This window comes from Neomonachus schauinslandi, chromosome 9 (assembly GCF_002201575.2).
Source record: "Neomonachus schauinslandi chromosome 9, ASM220157v2, whole genome shotgun sequence".
In the NCBI taxonomy this organism is placed as follows: domain Eukaryota; kingdom Metazoa; phylum Chordata; class Mammalia; order Carnivora; family Phocidae; genus Neomonachus; species Neomonachus schauinslandi.
In genome coordinates, this window is record NC_058411.1 from 30,331,220 (window position 1) to 30,344,800 (window position 13,581).

The window sequence follows — 13,581 nt, forward strand, 5'->3', positions numbered from 1 at the left end:
AGTCCGTCCTCAGTGAGCTCTACATTTTTATGAAGCTCAGGGTGGTGTGAGCTGATTACTACACTGAATAGATGAATATTCTCTTTTTTTTTTTAAGATTTTATTTATTTATTTGACAGAGAGAGGGAACACAATCAGGGGGAGTGGGAGAGGGAGAAGCAGGCTTCCCGCTGAGCAGGGAGCCCGATGCAGGGCTTGATCCCAGGACCCTGGGACCATGACCTGAGCCGAAGACAGATGCCCAACGAATGAGCCACCCAGGCGCCCCATGAATATTCCCTTTTTAAAAAATTTTTATTGTTATGTTAATCACCATACATTACATCATTCGTTTTAGATGTAGTGTTCCATGATTCATTGTTTGTGCATAACATACCCAGTGCTCCATGCAGAACATGCCCTCTTTAATACCCATCACCAGGCTAACCCATCCTCCCACGCCCCTGAATATTCCCTTTTGACCACACCCCTTATATAACAAAATGGCACCAATCAGGCCACTAGTCAGCTGTGTTTCATGTTCTTGTCGAATAGAATTCTTAACTTGGTGAATGAAAGAGCTGAGTAGTCCTCAACATTTACAACTACTGTGCCTGACAGCCTGTAGAGCACCATGCCAGGTGCTATGGACGGATTGGAAAAATGAAAGACTTGTCTGTGCCCATAGCTTAGAAATCAATGGGGAAGACCCACCAGAAACCCTCATCCAAACCCAAAACATAGGCTGCCAGGACATTGAAATATGCAGAATCCTTTAGACAAAGGATGCCTCGAGGCACTTTGTCCTCCTACCTCAGTATCCTCAGCAGGTAGGCTTGTAGCTGACATGGAGTAAGCATGCAGTAAGTTAGCTGCTCTCTGAATGCATCATACCATAAAGGACTTTTTTGGTTTGGTCTGATTAATTAGAACTAGATAATCTGTTTTTTTTTTTTTCCTTCTTCAACTCTGACAAAAAAAGAACCGCCCCCCCCACCTGTGATTCATTTCAGGATCTTGGCAAAAAAAAAAAATAAAATATCCAGAGTATAATCTGTGGTCAGTGCTTATTAAACTGAGTCCATTCCTTCTCTACATTGTCTACATTTATATTGATATTATTTTATAGTTAGAGTTCTTGAGGCAATTCAAAACTATTAATCATCAAAGATAACTAATTTGGGGGTATCTGGGTGGCTCTGTCAGTTAAGCGTCCGACTCTTGATTTTGGCTCGGGTCATGATCTCAGAGTTGTGAGATCAAGCCCTGCGTCGGGCTCCATGCTGGGCATGGAGCCTGCTTGAGATTTCTCCGTTGCCCTCTACGTCTCTCTGTCTCTGTTTCTCTGCCTCTCTAAAATAAATAAATAGGGGCACCTGGGTGGCTCAGTTGTTAAGCATCTGCCTTCGGCTCAGGTCATGGTCCCAGGGTCCTGGGATCGAGCCCCACATCGGGCTCCCTGCTCAGCGGGAAGCCTGCTTCTCCCTCTCCCACTCCCCCTGCTTGTGTTCCCTCTCTCGCTGTGTCTCTCTGTCAAATAAATTAAATCTTAAAGAAAAAAAGTTTAAAAAAAAAAGAAAGAAAAAAAATAAATGAGTAAATAAAAGTCACACAGGTGAAAAGTTAAACTTTAAAAAAAAAGAAGAAAACTAATTTTAACTCAATTTACTCATTTCATAAGGCAGAAAATAGACTAATTTTTAAAGATTGCTCACAACCATAGTTAAGGCAAAAAAATTGTACATTTCCCCATCTGGTAAGCAGAATACCACCATTTCAGTTCTCTGTACATTCAGTCAGCAGAATTTTCTAGCATGTTGCAAATCTGCCATATCTCAGGTTCAGTGAAACCGTGCCATGAGTTAAGAAAGCTGAAGTAGCAAGTTTAGCAGCGTTCTAAGATTTCTCCATTGAGTAGCTCTCGGGACTAAAAGTGAGGTCCAAGGACTATCTGGCCATTATTTGGGAGCTTATTAGAAATGCAGAGTCTCAGGAACCCTCCCAGACTTACTGGATTCAAAATCTGCATTATAGCAAGATCCCTGGGTGTGAATAAAGTCTGAATAAATTGTGAGAGGCACTGCTATAGGCAAGTGTTATTCAGACGTTTTAAATTATGACCTATAATAGGTAATACACACACACACATGCATGCACGCACATACATACACACATGTAATTGAAGCAAAGCTCAAGAAAACAGTATTTATCCCTTCTATATGTGATACATTCTATGTTATGTTTTCTTTTAATTTCACTGTTTTAAAATTAAATACTGGTCTTGACCCACTGGATTAACTTCACTGTGTCCTGTGGTGGGTTCATAGACTCATATTTGAAAAATCACTACTTTGGTAAATGGAAAATTCTGTGTATGCACAGAATTTGTATTAAATAGGGTAAGTAGGCTGGGTGTAGAGACCATTTAAAGATTGGTTCAGGCAGTTTAGGTTAGAATTGACTCACTTGGAGTCACTTGGAGGGCTTGTGAAAGCATGGATTGCTTTTAACTTTTAAGTTCCCCGGTGAATGCTAATGCTGCTGGTTCTGGGTCACACTTTGAGAACCCCTGTTCTATATTAGTATGGAAGGTGAAAGAGTGAATTCCACATATATTTAAGGGTAAAATCTATGGAACTTGGTGGTTAGTCAGTATGAGGTAGAATCTAAAAATGCTTAGAGGAGGCAAACATTGGAAAGCTAATTTGGCTTTGGATTAGAGGTGACCTTACCAAGAGACAAAGAATCATAATTTGTTTTATGGGGCTGTTTTTACCTTGGGCAAAGGATAAGAAATGGTTCTTTAAAAAAGAAATTCCCCTTGACTGTCTCAAGGGCCTCTTGTCTGGGGTCTTATTTTTTTTTAAGTAATTAGAGTTACAGTCCTTTTATACTAGAATACCTTTAGGCTAACTAGGAGGGTTGAAAGGCACGATTGGTAATTGGCTTACGTCCTGTATGGTACCTTCTTTTGCCTGATACCACCAATGTCCTTCTTCCCCATGAGCAGAAGGAGGCTCAGGTGAGGACCAAGGTTACACATTGAGTCACTGGCAGGCAAAGCTGCTGGCGGAGTCCAGGCCTTTCAGCTTGGTATAATGTTGAGAATATGTCAGTCAGGCTTTTCCAGGGTGCAGTCTGCAAGCAAACCTCAGGAAATCATGTGACATTTATTACACTCAAGTGTTGTTCTAAGTACTCTTCAGATATTACAGGGGTTATAGTGATGAGTTTTGTGATACCGCCTTTCCAAGTTATTTACAGTAGAATGTAAAGTGATATAATACAGGGTAGAGTTCACTTTGAGCTTTACGATAGTTACATAATATGGAGATTCAAAGAACTAAGTCAGTCACATCTAGCAGAGTTATCTAGAAAGGTCTTGTCAACGACTTGGCGCTTGACTCAATTTTATCTAAATTTTAATGCTGCTTCAATATATGCACATGAATAAAAATACTATAAACACCGTATATTGTTATACAAATCTCTAAAATTTTGAAAGTGTATAACATATTAGATAGAAATGAAACTGCAAAACCAGTAAAAATTCAACTTACATTACTAACATGATGGATAGTGATATGTTGCTGAAATAAAATCCTTGCTTACAATGTAAATTTCGATGGCTTGGTGTTTTAAAGTGAAGGTTTTACAGCCAGGCTATTTGAATCCTGGCTTTGCTACTTCCATTCTATATGCCCATGGACAAGTTGAATAACCTTCCAGGTTTTATCATCTATAAAATGGGAGTTCCTAAGTCATAAGATTATTGCAAAAACTAAATAAGTTAGTACATGTAAAATGAAGAGACAGCTCCAGACATGGTAATAAATATGCAGTGATTCCTGTCAATTATTGTTGACTGTGATTGCAAAGATGATTTTGAACTCAGTACTCCTGCCATTGAATGTCATGTAATGACTCGGTTCGCCCACTTGTATTCTTATCGCTATGAAACTTGGCTCTGATACTGAGCTCTGATATATTTGGCATTTGTTGACATGACCACATCATTAACCTAACTTGTCTGTCTCTAAGGGAAAATTCCTATTTCCTTACAATGAGAAATACAGTTATCACATGGGCTAGATGAGTTACATGAGCCTTCCCACTATCGTCAGCAATCTCACACCTATTCTCTCCCTCAGGGATTAACTAGAAAGTTGAGATGTTGAAAATTCATTGTGATGGTTCTAGGACTCCTGAAGTTCTTTCCCTGTGGCATGTTTACCAAAACAAACAAAAGGCATAATCAGAAGGTGGCTTGGTAGCATGAAATCAAAGTCTATCAATTAGAAAACTATATTCACTTTTACACTATAGGTAGCAGGGCTGATCCTGTTTAAGATTAATCTTGGAAGATACATAGAATTTTTAAAAAGGGAAGTGTATTCAGATGGTGGAAATAGAGCACAGACATGAACGTAAGGATATATGTTTTATGTCCTAGGGACAGTGAATTATGTGATGTAGATGCTGTAGACCTTTTTCGTAATTCCCTTTATGAAAGGGAATAATGCGAGATTAAATTGAGGAAGTGGGTTGGAGCCACTTCCTGGAGGACTTTGCACACCAGAATGAGAAATCAGGCATGCACTCTCTTCTCCCCTGCTCCCAGTTTTGTAGAAACAGAATGGTCCTTTAGGAGGCTTGATCTGGAGACAGTGTTTGAATAGGATAGAGTGGGGGAGGGCCTAGAGGAAAGTGAATCAGTGAGAAGGTGAACACAATAGTTCATCTAAAAGTATCCACCACCTAAAGAGAGAGGCAACTGAAGGAAAATAGCATGTGAGGAATGGTAGTATGTTAGGGCTATAGGATTTGATAAGGTATTGTATGTGAACATCGACAGGGAGTGGAGTTTAAAAATATCAGAATTTTAGTCTGAAGGAATGGTTGTGGCAATCAGAGGGAATGTGGGATAGTCTGGTTTTGTGGGAAGTCAAAAGGAGGCTTTGGATATGTTGAATTGGGGTGTAGCAGAATATTCCAGTACAGGCACCCAGCAGGAAACTGGCAAGTCCAGAAGTAGAAATAAGGATAAAAAATTTGGGAGTTGTCTTGCAGAGTACAGTTGAAATTGTGAAAGATCACCATGGGAGAGAAAATATGGGGACAGAGGACTACAGACATTGAGGAATGCTTACTTCCCTTAAGAAGGAAGGAGAAGAAGAGGAATTGGGAAAGGAATCCTTCAAGAACTAAGGGAGCTAAGTCTTCAGAAGCTGAGACCAGAGAGAACTGCAAAAGGGAGGAGGTCTGGTGACTAGGAAAGGGCTATAGGATTTGATGATTGGAAGTCACTGCTGCCCCGCAGGACAGAATATTCTTGCCTGCTACCTTGTATATTCTGGCAGTTTCAGGGAATAGAGTGCATGGCTGCAGAAGAAGTGGAGGCAGAGCTCTCAAGCAGCTCTTTCAACAAGTTTTGCAATGAAAGGAAGAGGACAGAAGATGGGAAGAGGCTGCTAATGGGTTCCAAGAAATATTTATATTTTTTTCTTTATAGAGGAGGATAATTTTAGTTGAGAAAGAGCAGAGAGCAATAATAATGAAGGAATCAAGAGGAGCAAGTGATCACTTAAGTTCCCTAAGAAGGCTAGAAGGAATGTGACCGAGAGCACCAGTGGGTGGTTTAGCCTTGGTAAAGGAAATGGATCTAATGCAGAAAGAAGGGCAAAGCAGCAGTCAGAGGCTATCACGAAACTTTGAAAGGGAAAGAAAGAACATGGAGTGTGAGGAGTTATCAGTATTCTCAAAAAAGATAAGGCAAAGGAATCTGGAGAGAGGACATAGGATCAGAGCTGGGGTTTGATGATAGGAAAGGTCTGGAACAGCTGCTGCTGAGCATTCGTTAGGGAGTTGACCAGGTGAGTAGAATGGTCATAAGGATACAGCAAGTGTCAGCCAGCATGGATCTGTGCTGGAAAGTATGAGTGTGTATTTTTCCCCAGGTACATTAAACTCAGTGATGACAAGGAAAGTAAATGCAGTGTGTTGTGCAGGACTGGAAAGATGGCAGAAGATCATGGGGACAAGGGATTCTAATAGTTTATGAAGTGCTTTGTTGAAAAAACAGCAAGAACTCCTAGATGGGTAAGGATGCAGGTAAAATCTAAAAAGGTTATTGAAGGTTTTGATGAGCATAATGAGCAGATTCAGTAGAGGAATAGGAAGTGTGAAGGGAGTAGAGATTGTGGTCAGTTTTCTAAGAGTAAGGTAGACAATCTATAACACCAAAGTGTTGTTAGAGGAGGAGATTGTGTGGAGGAATGATAGGAACCTCTTGGAGAAGGAAGACAGTAACAAGGAAGATGAGAGGCTTGAATAAATCAATGGCTTGATCTTCAGCTAAGAATAGTTCGTGAGTCCAGGTGGAAGAACAATAGTGCAGAAGGAACAGTCAATTGCAAGGGCACTGTAACTTAACTCCCGATATTTAAAAACACTACCCCTAGCTCCTACACTTACTATGACTTTGGGTAAATTATCTACCTTGCTAAGCTCCAGTTTCGTCATCTGTGAAAACAAGATAAAAATGGTGTCTACCTCATAGGATTATCGTGACAACAACATTAGACAGCGTATGGAAAGCATACAGCGCAGAACCTAGCAGATAAATACGTGAGGTGTTCTTGCCGCTGTTGCTGTTGATGATGTTGATGTGTACAAAAGGTGTGTGGATCTTGCATAAAGTGGGCTATGCGGTGTCACTGAGTATGACGTAGGGTAGATATCACTTGTGGACAGTGTCATTCCTGACACTAAGAAGTATTAATACCGCTGGTCATCCCTCACCTCTAAATGGTAGGACTGACCTACACTGAAGCATTTTTTGGGAATTTGTATCATCAAAGAAATACTGTAAAATTAGTAAATTTGTGGAGGATGGGAGTATCCATGGAATCAAGGGAAATTGTCCACAATTGAACAAGACCAATAGAATGGGCTAGTAGGTTTGCACCACATCAGAATAAATTTGTTTCATAGAGTTATATTTCTAGAGTTGAAGCTAGCAGTGCCAGGGATTAGCAATGTAAAGGATAGGGTGGTAACCCAGAGGACCATGTTAGCTGTAGTGAAGCAGGCCGATGCTCAAGGAAGACACACAGGTACAGTAACAGAAACCCAAGTTTCAAAATGAAACAGGCAGCAGGACCTGAGGTGGAAAGACTACTTTTTTTTTTTTTTTAAACCTTGGAACCTCAGTTCTAGGAAAAAGTGACTCTGAGTTCTATGGTACTTGCCCCATTCTCCTAGTCCTTGGAATTTGCTCTGTAGTTTTTAAATGTTTAGTCACATGAATATAAATCTTTGACTTATGATTCTACCTCTCTTACTACTTTTCTTGCTGTTTTTGACAGGTAAATGGCCAAGACCTAAGGAACTTGCTGCACCAGGATGCTGTAGACCTTTTTCGTAATGCAGGCTATGCTGTGTCCCTAAGAGTGCAGCACAGGGTAGGTGTTATTTGCAGCCAGCAAGCTGGCACCGCTTTTGTATCATTCTTGGGAATAGAGCATGTAGCGTAATCTTCGGTAGTGCATTTGGCTTATTTTTTTTTTTTTTCTTTCATTCTCTTTTGAAAAGCTTGTCTGGCACAGGCAGGGGTCTTCAGGGAGTTCTGCTTATCATGAAAGGAAATTCAGACAGTCTGCTTGCAGCCTAGGTCCTAGCTTCCAGGCGATGTACCTTAAATGTAAAGCTTGACAACCAAATTAAAATAAATGGGGAGGGGCGCCTGGGTGGCTCAGTCAGTTAAGCATCTGCCTTCGGCTCAGGTCATGATCCCGGGGTCCTGGGATCGAGTCCCACATCGGGCTCCCTGCTCAGCGGGGAGCCTGCTTCTCCCTCTGCTGCTCCCCCTGGTTGTGCTCTCTCTCTCTGTCAAATGAATAAATAAAATCTTAATAAAATAAAATAAATGGGGAGAAAATTCAACCAGAATCAATTTTATTTTTTAGTAGGGAAGGAAACCTATGTCTGCCCTTGAACATATTTATTAATGAAACTTGAAGTGTAGAGGTGGTGGGCTTTCTGATACCCACTGTGTACTTTTCCCGATCACCACATGAACCCTTTTCTTATCAACTTGGTGACTCTCTTGACCAAAGCTCTAATGCTCAAAGGGGATCTCCAGGAAAAAGGACATGGAATTCAGAATTTAGTCAAGGGATGCCGGGGTGGCTTAGTTGGTTAAGTGTCTGCCTTCGGCTCAGGTCATGATCCTGGAGTCCCAGGATTGAGCCCAGCATCGGGCTCCCTGCTCATTGGGGAATCTGCTTTTCCCTCTGCCCCCCGCCACCCCTCTGCCCTCATGCGCTCTCTCTCTATCTCTCTCTCTCAAATAAATAAATAAATAATTTTTTAAAAAGAATTGAGTCAAAGCAGCACCTCTCCCTGCATCCACTTCTTAGTTCCTAGTGTTTTATAATTTGGATAATGGGTAGAGAAGCCGGGTAGACCTAATTCCTCCCTTAGCACCAAGGACTTCGGGGTGCATTTACAACACAGGTTCAGTGTGCCCTCTTAAATGATGCTGTCATTGCCTCACTCAGCTCTTTTGAGTGAGGCTTCAGAGGCTGAAGAAGAGCTTGATAGGAGATGGTACAAAGCAGAAGGGGCGAGGCATGAGAGATACCAGGGTTGCAAGCAGAATCTGTGTGATGGATTAGAAAACAGGTCAATAGGAGACAGTATTGGTAATTAGCTGTTTCTGCCTTGGCTCTTCTGTTTCTAAAGCATGGAAGACTTTATGCAATAGTAAAGGCAAGCAATGAATGTGGTTATACACTTCAGGTATGATTAGAGTTCTTTTTGAAGGCATGTGGGAAATGATTTCTGAAGTTCGCGTTTTGGGAAACATCCATAAATAATTCCTAATAAAACATAGTAACCCCTAATAAAACTCTGTCTGGTCAGAGAATTGGCCCAGCCCTAAAAACCATATCTTATTATTGGGCGTGCCCTCTCGGGACATCTGAACAGGAAATGAGTGAAAGATGTAGAGGTAGGGGCGCCTGGGTGGCTCAGTTGGTTAAGCGACTGCCTTCAGCTCAGGTCATGATCCTGGAGTCCCTGGATCGAGTCCCGCATTGGGCTCCCTGCTCGGCAGGGAGCCTGCTTCTCCCTCTGACCCTCTCCCCTCTCATGTGCTCTCTCTCTCTCATTCTCTCTGTCTCAAATAAATAAATAAAACCTTTAAAAAAAAAAGAAAGATGTAGAGGTGGGCTAGAGGATAGAAAAGGTAGTTTATGAAGTGCTGCCTTTCAAGATGGAAGGGTCAGACTTTTCACGGGTTATAATGAGGAGGTTAAATTGAACTGAAACAAAATGGTATCATAACTCTTGCAAGTTAGCTATTAAAAGTTAATATGAGGGGCGCCTGGGTGGCTCAATCGTTAAGTGTCTGCCTTCAGCTCAGGTCATGATCCCAGGGTCCTGGGATCAAGCCCCACATCGGGCTCCCTGCTCAGCAGGAAGCCTGCTTCTCCCTCTCCCCTGCTTGTGTTCCTGCTCTCGCCATCTCTCTCTGTCAAATAAATAAATAAAATCTTAAAAAAAAAATTAATATGAAGAGGGGCACCTGGGTGGCTCAGTCAATCGAGCCCAGGCTCCACGCTGGGCATGGACTCTGCTTAGGATTCTCTCTCTCCCTCTGCCCCTGCCCCCACCCCCCACACCTCCCTGTCCCCCATTCACTGGCTTGCTAAGAAAAAAAAAAAAGTTGAAGAAATGCCACCCAGCCTCAAAAGGTAATGCTTATTAGGCAGTGGAAAATTATTACCACTAGGATATGATTTCTTTTTTTTTTTTTTTAAAGATTTTATTTATTTATTTGACAGAGAGAGAGAGATAGCGAGAGCAGGAACACAAGCAGGGGGAGTGGGAGAGGGAGAAGCAGGCTTCCCGCCGAGCAGGGAGCCTGATGCGGGGCTCGATCCCAGGACCCTGAGATCATGACCTGAGCTGAAGGCAGACGCTTAACGACTGAGCCACCCAGGCGCCCCTAGGATATGATTTCTTTTTACTTGTTTACCTGTCAATCTTTTACCTCTGTTCCATATGTTTCCTCTTTGTCTTTGTCTATGTCTAGTGTTACAAAGTAGAGATGAAGGCCATGACACCATATCAGGAGGGAGTTGGTGCCTTTTGGGAATTGGGAAGTATTTCCAAAAATGGCACTGTACCTGTGTTAACATTGCTCAGAACTGGCAATCTTTCGAAGTAAACATTTCCAGGAAGGTGGGCACCCTCTGCCCCTGCCCAGTAATTTTGAGGTTCCCTACAGGATCAATAGGTTTCATCTCCTATCTTCATTTTCCTAGTGTGATACACACAGAACGTGGTGGAGGCAGTAGAGAAACAGGAAGAGGTTATCTGCTCACCCTCGGGTCCCTTTAGGTCAGTAGCACAGCCAGGTTAAATGCCTCCCCATCAGACTTCTTTCCAAAGAGTTGATGGCGCTGATGGATCAATTTGGAACAAACAGGGAGGACTCCTTCTGCTAGATAGTGCTTGGAGGTTACAGCTTTGGGTGGGCGTGACCCAGGTAATGGGTCAACCTGGACACTTCAGTTGGGATAAACACACATTGCTCATTAGAGTTAACGTTTTTCTCTCCCTTCCAGTTACAGGTGCAGAATGGGCCTCTAGGACATCGAAGTGAAGGGGAGCCGAGTGGCATCCCCATAGCTCTGGTGCTGGTGCCAGCGTTTGCCCTCACCATGGTGGCAGCCTGGGCCTTCGTGAGATACCGGCAGCAACTATGAAAAGCTTGCTCTCTTCCAGTGCTCCCACTAGAAGACACGTTTTCTTTCCCTCTCACCCTCGTCCCCTGCCATTCTCCCATATCCTTCCCTCTCTCTGCATAGCCAACACGTCCTTGAAAGAGACTGCTACCCAAGCAGGACCTCACTGTCCAAATGTCCACATCCTCATATCTAATGGGAGAGTGAAGGCATTGTTTGAAAGAAAGCTGAAGAAAAGACATGCTTAGAACAAATGGGGAGTTAGGTATTTTGCTCGGATCACCAACAGAAGTTCAGCTACCACCCAAAGAGGGAAAGGTCCGGTCTTTCCATCAGCACGGTGATACCTTTTTCTGAGCTGGCATGCCTCAAAGGCCAGCTGTGTGATGCAAGAGAAGAGAGGATTTTTCTTCTTAATGATCTTCCTTGGGAAGTTTTTGTGGCCTTTATTTAATTTCTATCTACATACTTGGGTGCCTATATCAAACACAGGATAATGAGAGCCTTTTTACTTTTATAAAACAAATGCGTGCGCACACACACACACACACATATCCATACATGACAGTATAATAGTGATGCCTTACGGAGAATTAAAGAAGTGGAAAGCTGCTCTGTGGTTTCAGGTTTCTGATAAAAGGGAAGTTCTTAATGGAAAAATTTGATACATAGCAGGAGTGAGAGAATGAGCCTTGAAAGAGGATGCCCAATCTGAGTCATTTAAAAAAAAAAAAAAGCAACTAATTAAAAATCTTAGAATAATATTTCTTCTCATAATAGCTATGCTGAAGTGGAGGTAAAATGCCATAATCCAGCTTTGTGCAAGTTGATCTGTTCCACACCCTTTGAGACGTAAAGATAAATCTTACTCGTTCTCTGGGCTGCCCCAGTGACTTTTTTGGTACCTCATAGTCCTGTTAAAGGATCAGCTGGAATGACTGTGGTCAGAGCTTTGGTGATGAGGCCAGACCAACCCAGTGAAAGAACTCTAAAATACAAAGGATAATGACCCCAAGGTGACACCTGAACCCTCTCAGGCCATCGAACAGATTTTTTTGGTTTCTAGTGATAGGCAAATTCTAAGAGAAGGACCTGCTCTCTGGCAGGAGGATGTTTCATGGGGAAACCTTGAGAGAAGGCTATGGATGAATGGATGCTCAGGAATACCAAAGACATTAATGAGGTGCAAACCATTCTGTTCGTGTGATATCGAACGTTGGTTTTAAAACACTAAGGAGAGCTGAACCAAGACTAATTCTCTGGCTTAAAAAAAAAATCATTTCCGTCCTCCAAATATATTATCTAGACTATAGGCCTTACATAATCCTGACAGCATGAGTATGAAGACTTTCCCTGAGGTAACCAGTTGTGTCCAGTTTTTAGCATGGATAATCCAGTAAGTATTTGTTGATTGGACACCACCTTAGTTAAGACACTTTCACAAAGAATGTCACATTTATATTGCAGACAGCAACAGGGAACAGTTACTGAGAAGACACTTGAGGAAGTTCCATGGAGGAAGGGGATGAATTAAGGACCCTTGAGGAGCTCACAGTCTAGTTAAGAGAATTCATAAATAGATGAGCAGTTAAAAGTAGCAACAGACATGTGCAGGTAGCCATCACATTTTTTCCCCCAGGAATTCCAAAAAAGAAAGCTGTCACATAATGGCATCAGGCCAGAGTGGGAAGGGGAGGCTTTTAAAAATAAAAACCCTCGTAAGACCTTGCCTCTGGGCCAACCATTGGTATAGGGAGAAACTTGCTTTAAACAGTCCTGATAGGACTTGGGCCTTTAGACCTGAAGTGTTCAGTACCTTTGAGCCTCACTTGGACGGCTGCCCCTGTGGGTCAGCAAAGACGCACTGACAGTATTCCAGTTCTCCCCTCGACCAGCCCCGCTGTGCGGGCCCAAGCCATGCCGCCCTCCCTGCGTCTGGAGGCTTATGCGACAGCTTCTGCCGTGGGCCTGCTTCCCTCCCAGGGTTCATCTCAGGGTTTGGACATCAGCTCCTGAGAGGACCTTGAGACGTTCACAATGAAGCAAATGGCAAGCAGGAGGGAAAGCTATCTAGTGTTTTTTTGTTTGTTGGTAGATGTAAATAAAAAGGACTCCTATCACCTCGTCGGTAGAAGTTTTGCTTTGTTTAATGATAGGGATTCTTATGCACTTTAATAATTTAGATTTTCCCTGGAATTAAAGAGCATTTAAAGATCCATGAGTAAAGTTTTAGACAAGTATACTATTCAGTTTTTATTTCTGATTCTCTAGAAAACTAAATTATTATCCTAGATGAGGTATCAGATTTTATTGTAAGTCATTAAAAAAATTCATGATCTTTATAGATGGAATCTAATATTTCTTTCACGTTATAGATTGTATCTAATATTCCTGCTACCTAAATTACTGTATTTAAAGTTTTGAAAATTGAGTGCAAGTATTTTAAGACAACATACTTAAAACACTTCTCTGTATTTATCATCATATTGCGCACAGAATTTAGTAAGACATTATTTGCTTCTGTTGTCTCTCTTTTCCTGCCAAGTTTTAATCTGTGCTATTGATTTCACTTAATTATTCACACCATCTAGCCATGTATAATGGAAAAAGGAAATTAATACTTGTTACTGCATTTTGTGCCATGTAGTGTACTAAACCTGGGTGGGTACACTATTTGTTCATGACTCACAATTCTGAGATCTAAGTATTGTTAAAAAGACACTAAGGAAAAGAGAATAAATTACTTTTCCTAAGATTACATAGGTGGTAATGATAGAATCAGGATATAACTTAGGACTTCAGGTGCCACTGTCAATGATATTTCTCACTGGCCGCAGCTCTCAAAGTG

At 41.9% G+C, this 13,581-nt stretch overlaps 1 protein-coding gene across 1 annotated transcript in view; it reads left to right on the top strand.

Annotated features, from left to right (window-relative positions):
- The window catches only part of LOC110571617 (synaptojanin 2 binding protein), a 38,029-nt gene extending 24,972 nt beyond the window's left edge, over positions 1-13,057 (top strand). Inside the window, exons 3-4 of the mRNA XM_021679751.2 lie at positions 7,347-7,442; positions 10,614-13,057. Coding sequence (XP_021535426.1) covers positions 7,347-7,442; positions 10,614-10,754 — 237 coding nt within the window. The 3' untranslated portion in view covers positions 10,755-13,057. The remainder of the gene's footprint in view (positions 1-7,346; positions 7,443-10,613) is intronic.
- The last annotated feature ends 524 nt before the right edge of the window (positions 13,058-13,581 follow it).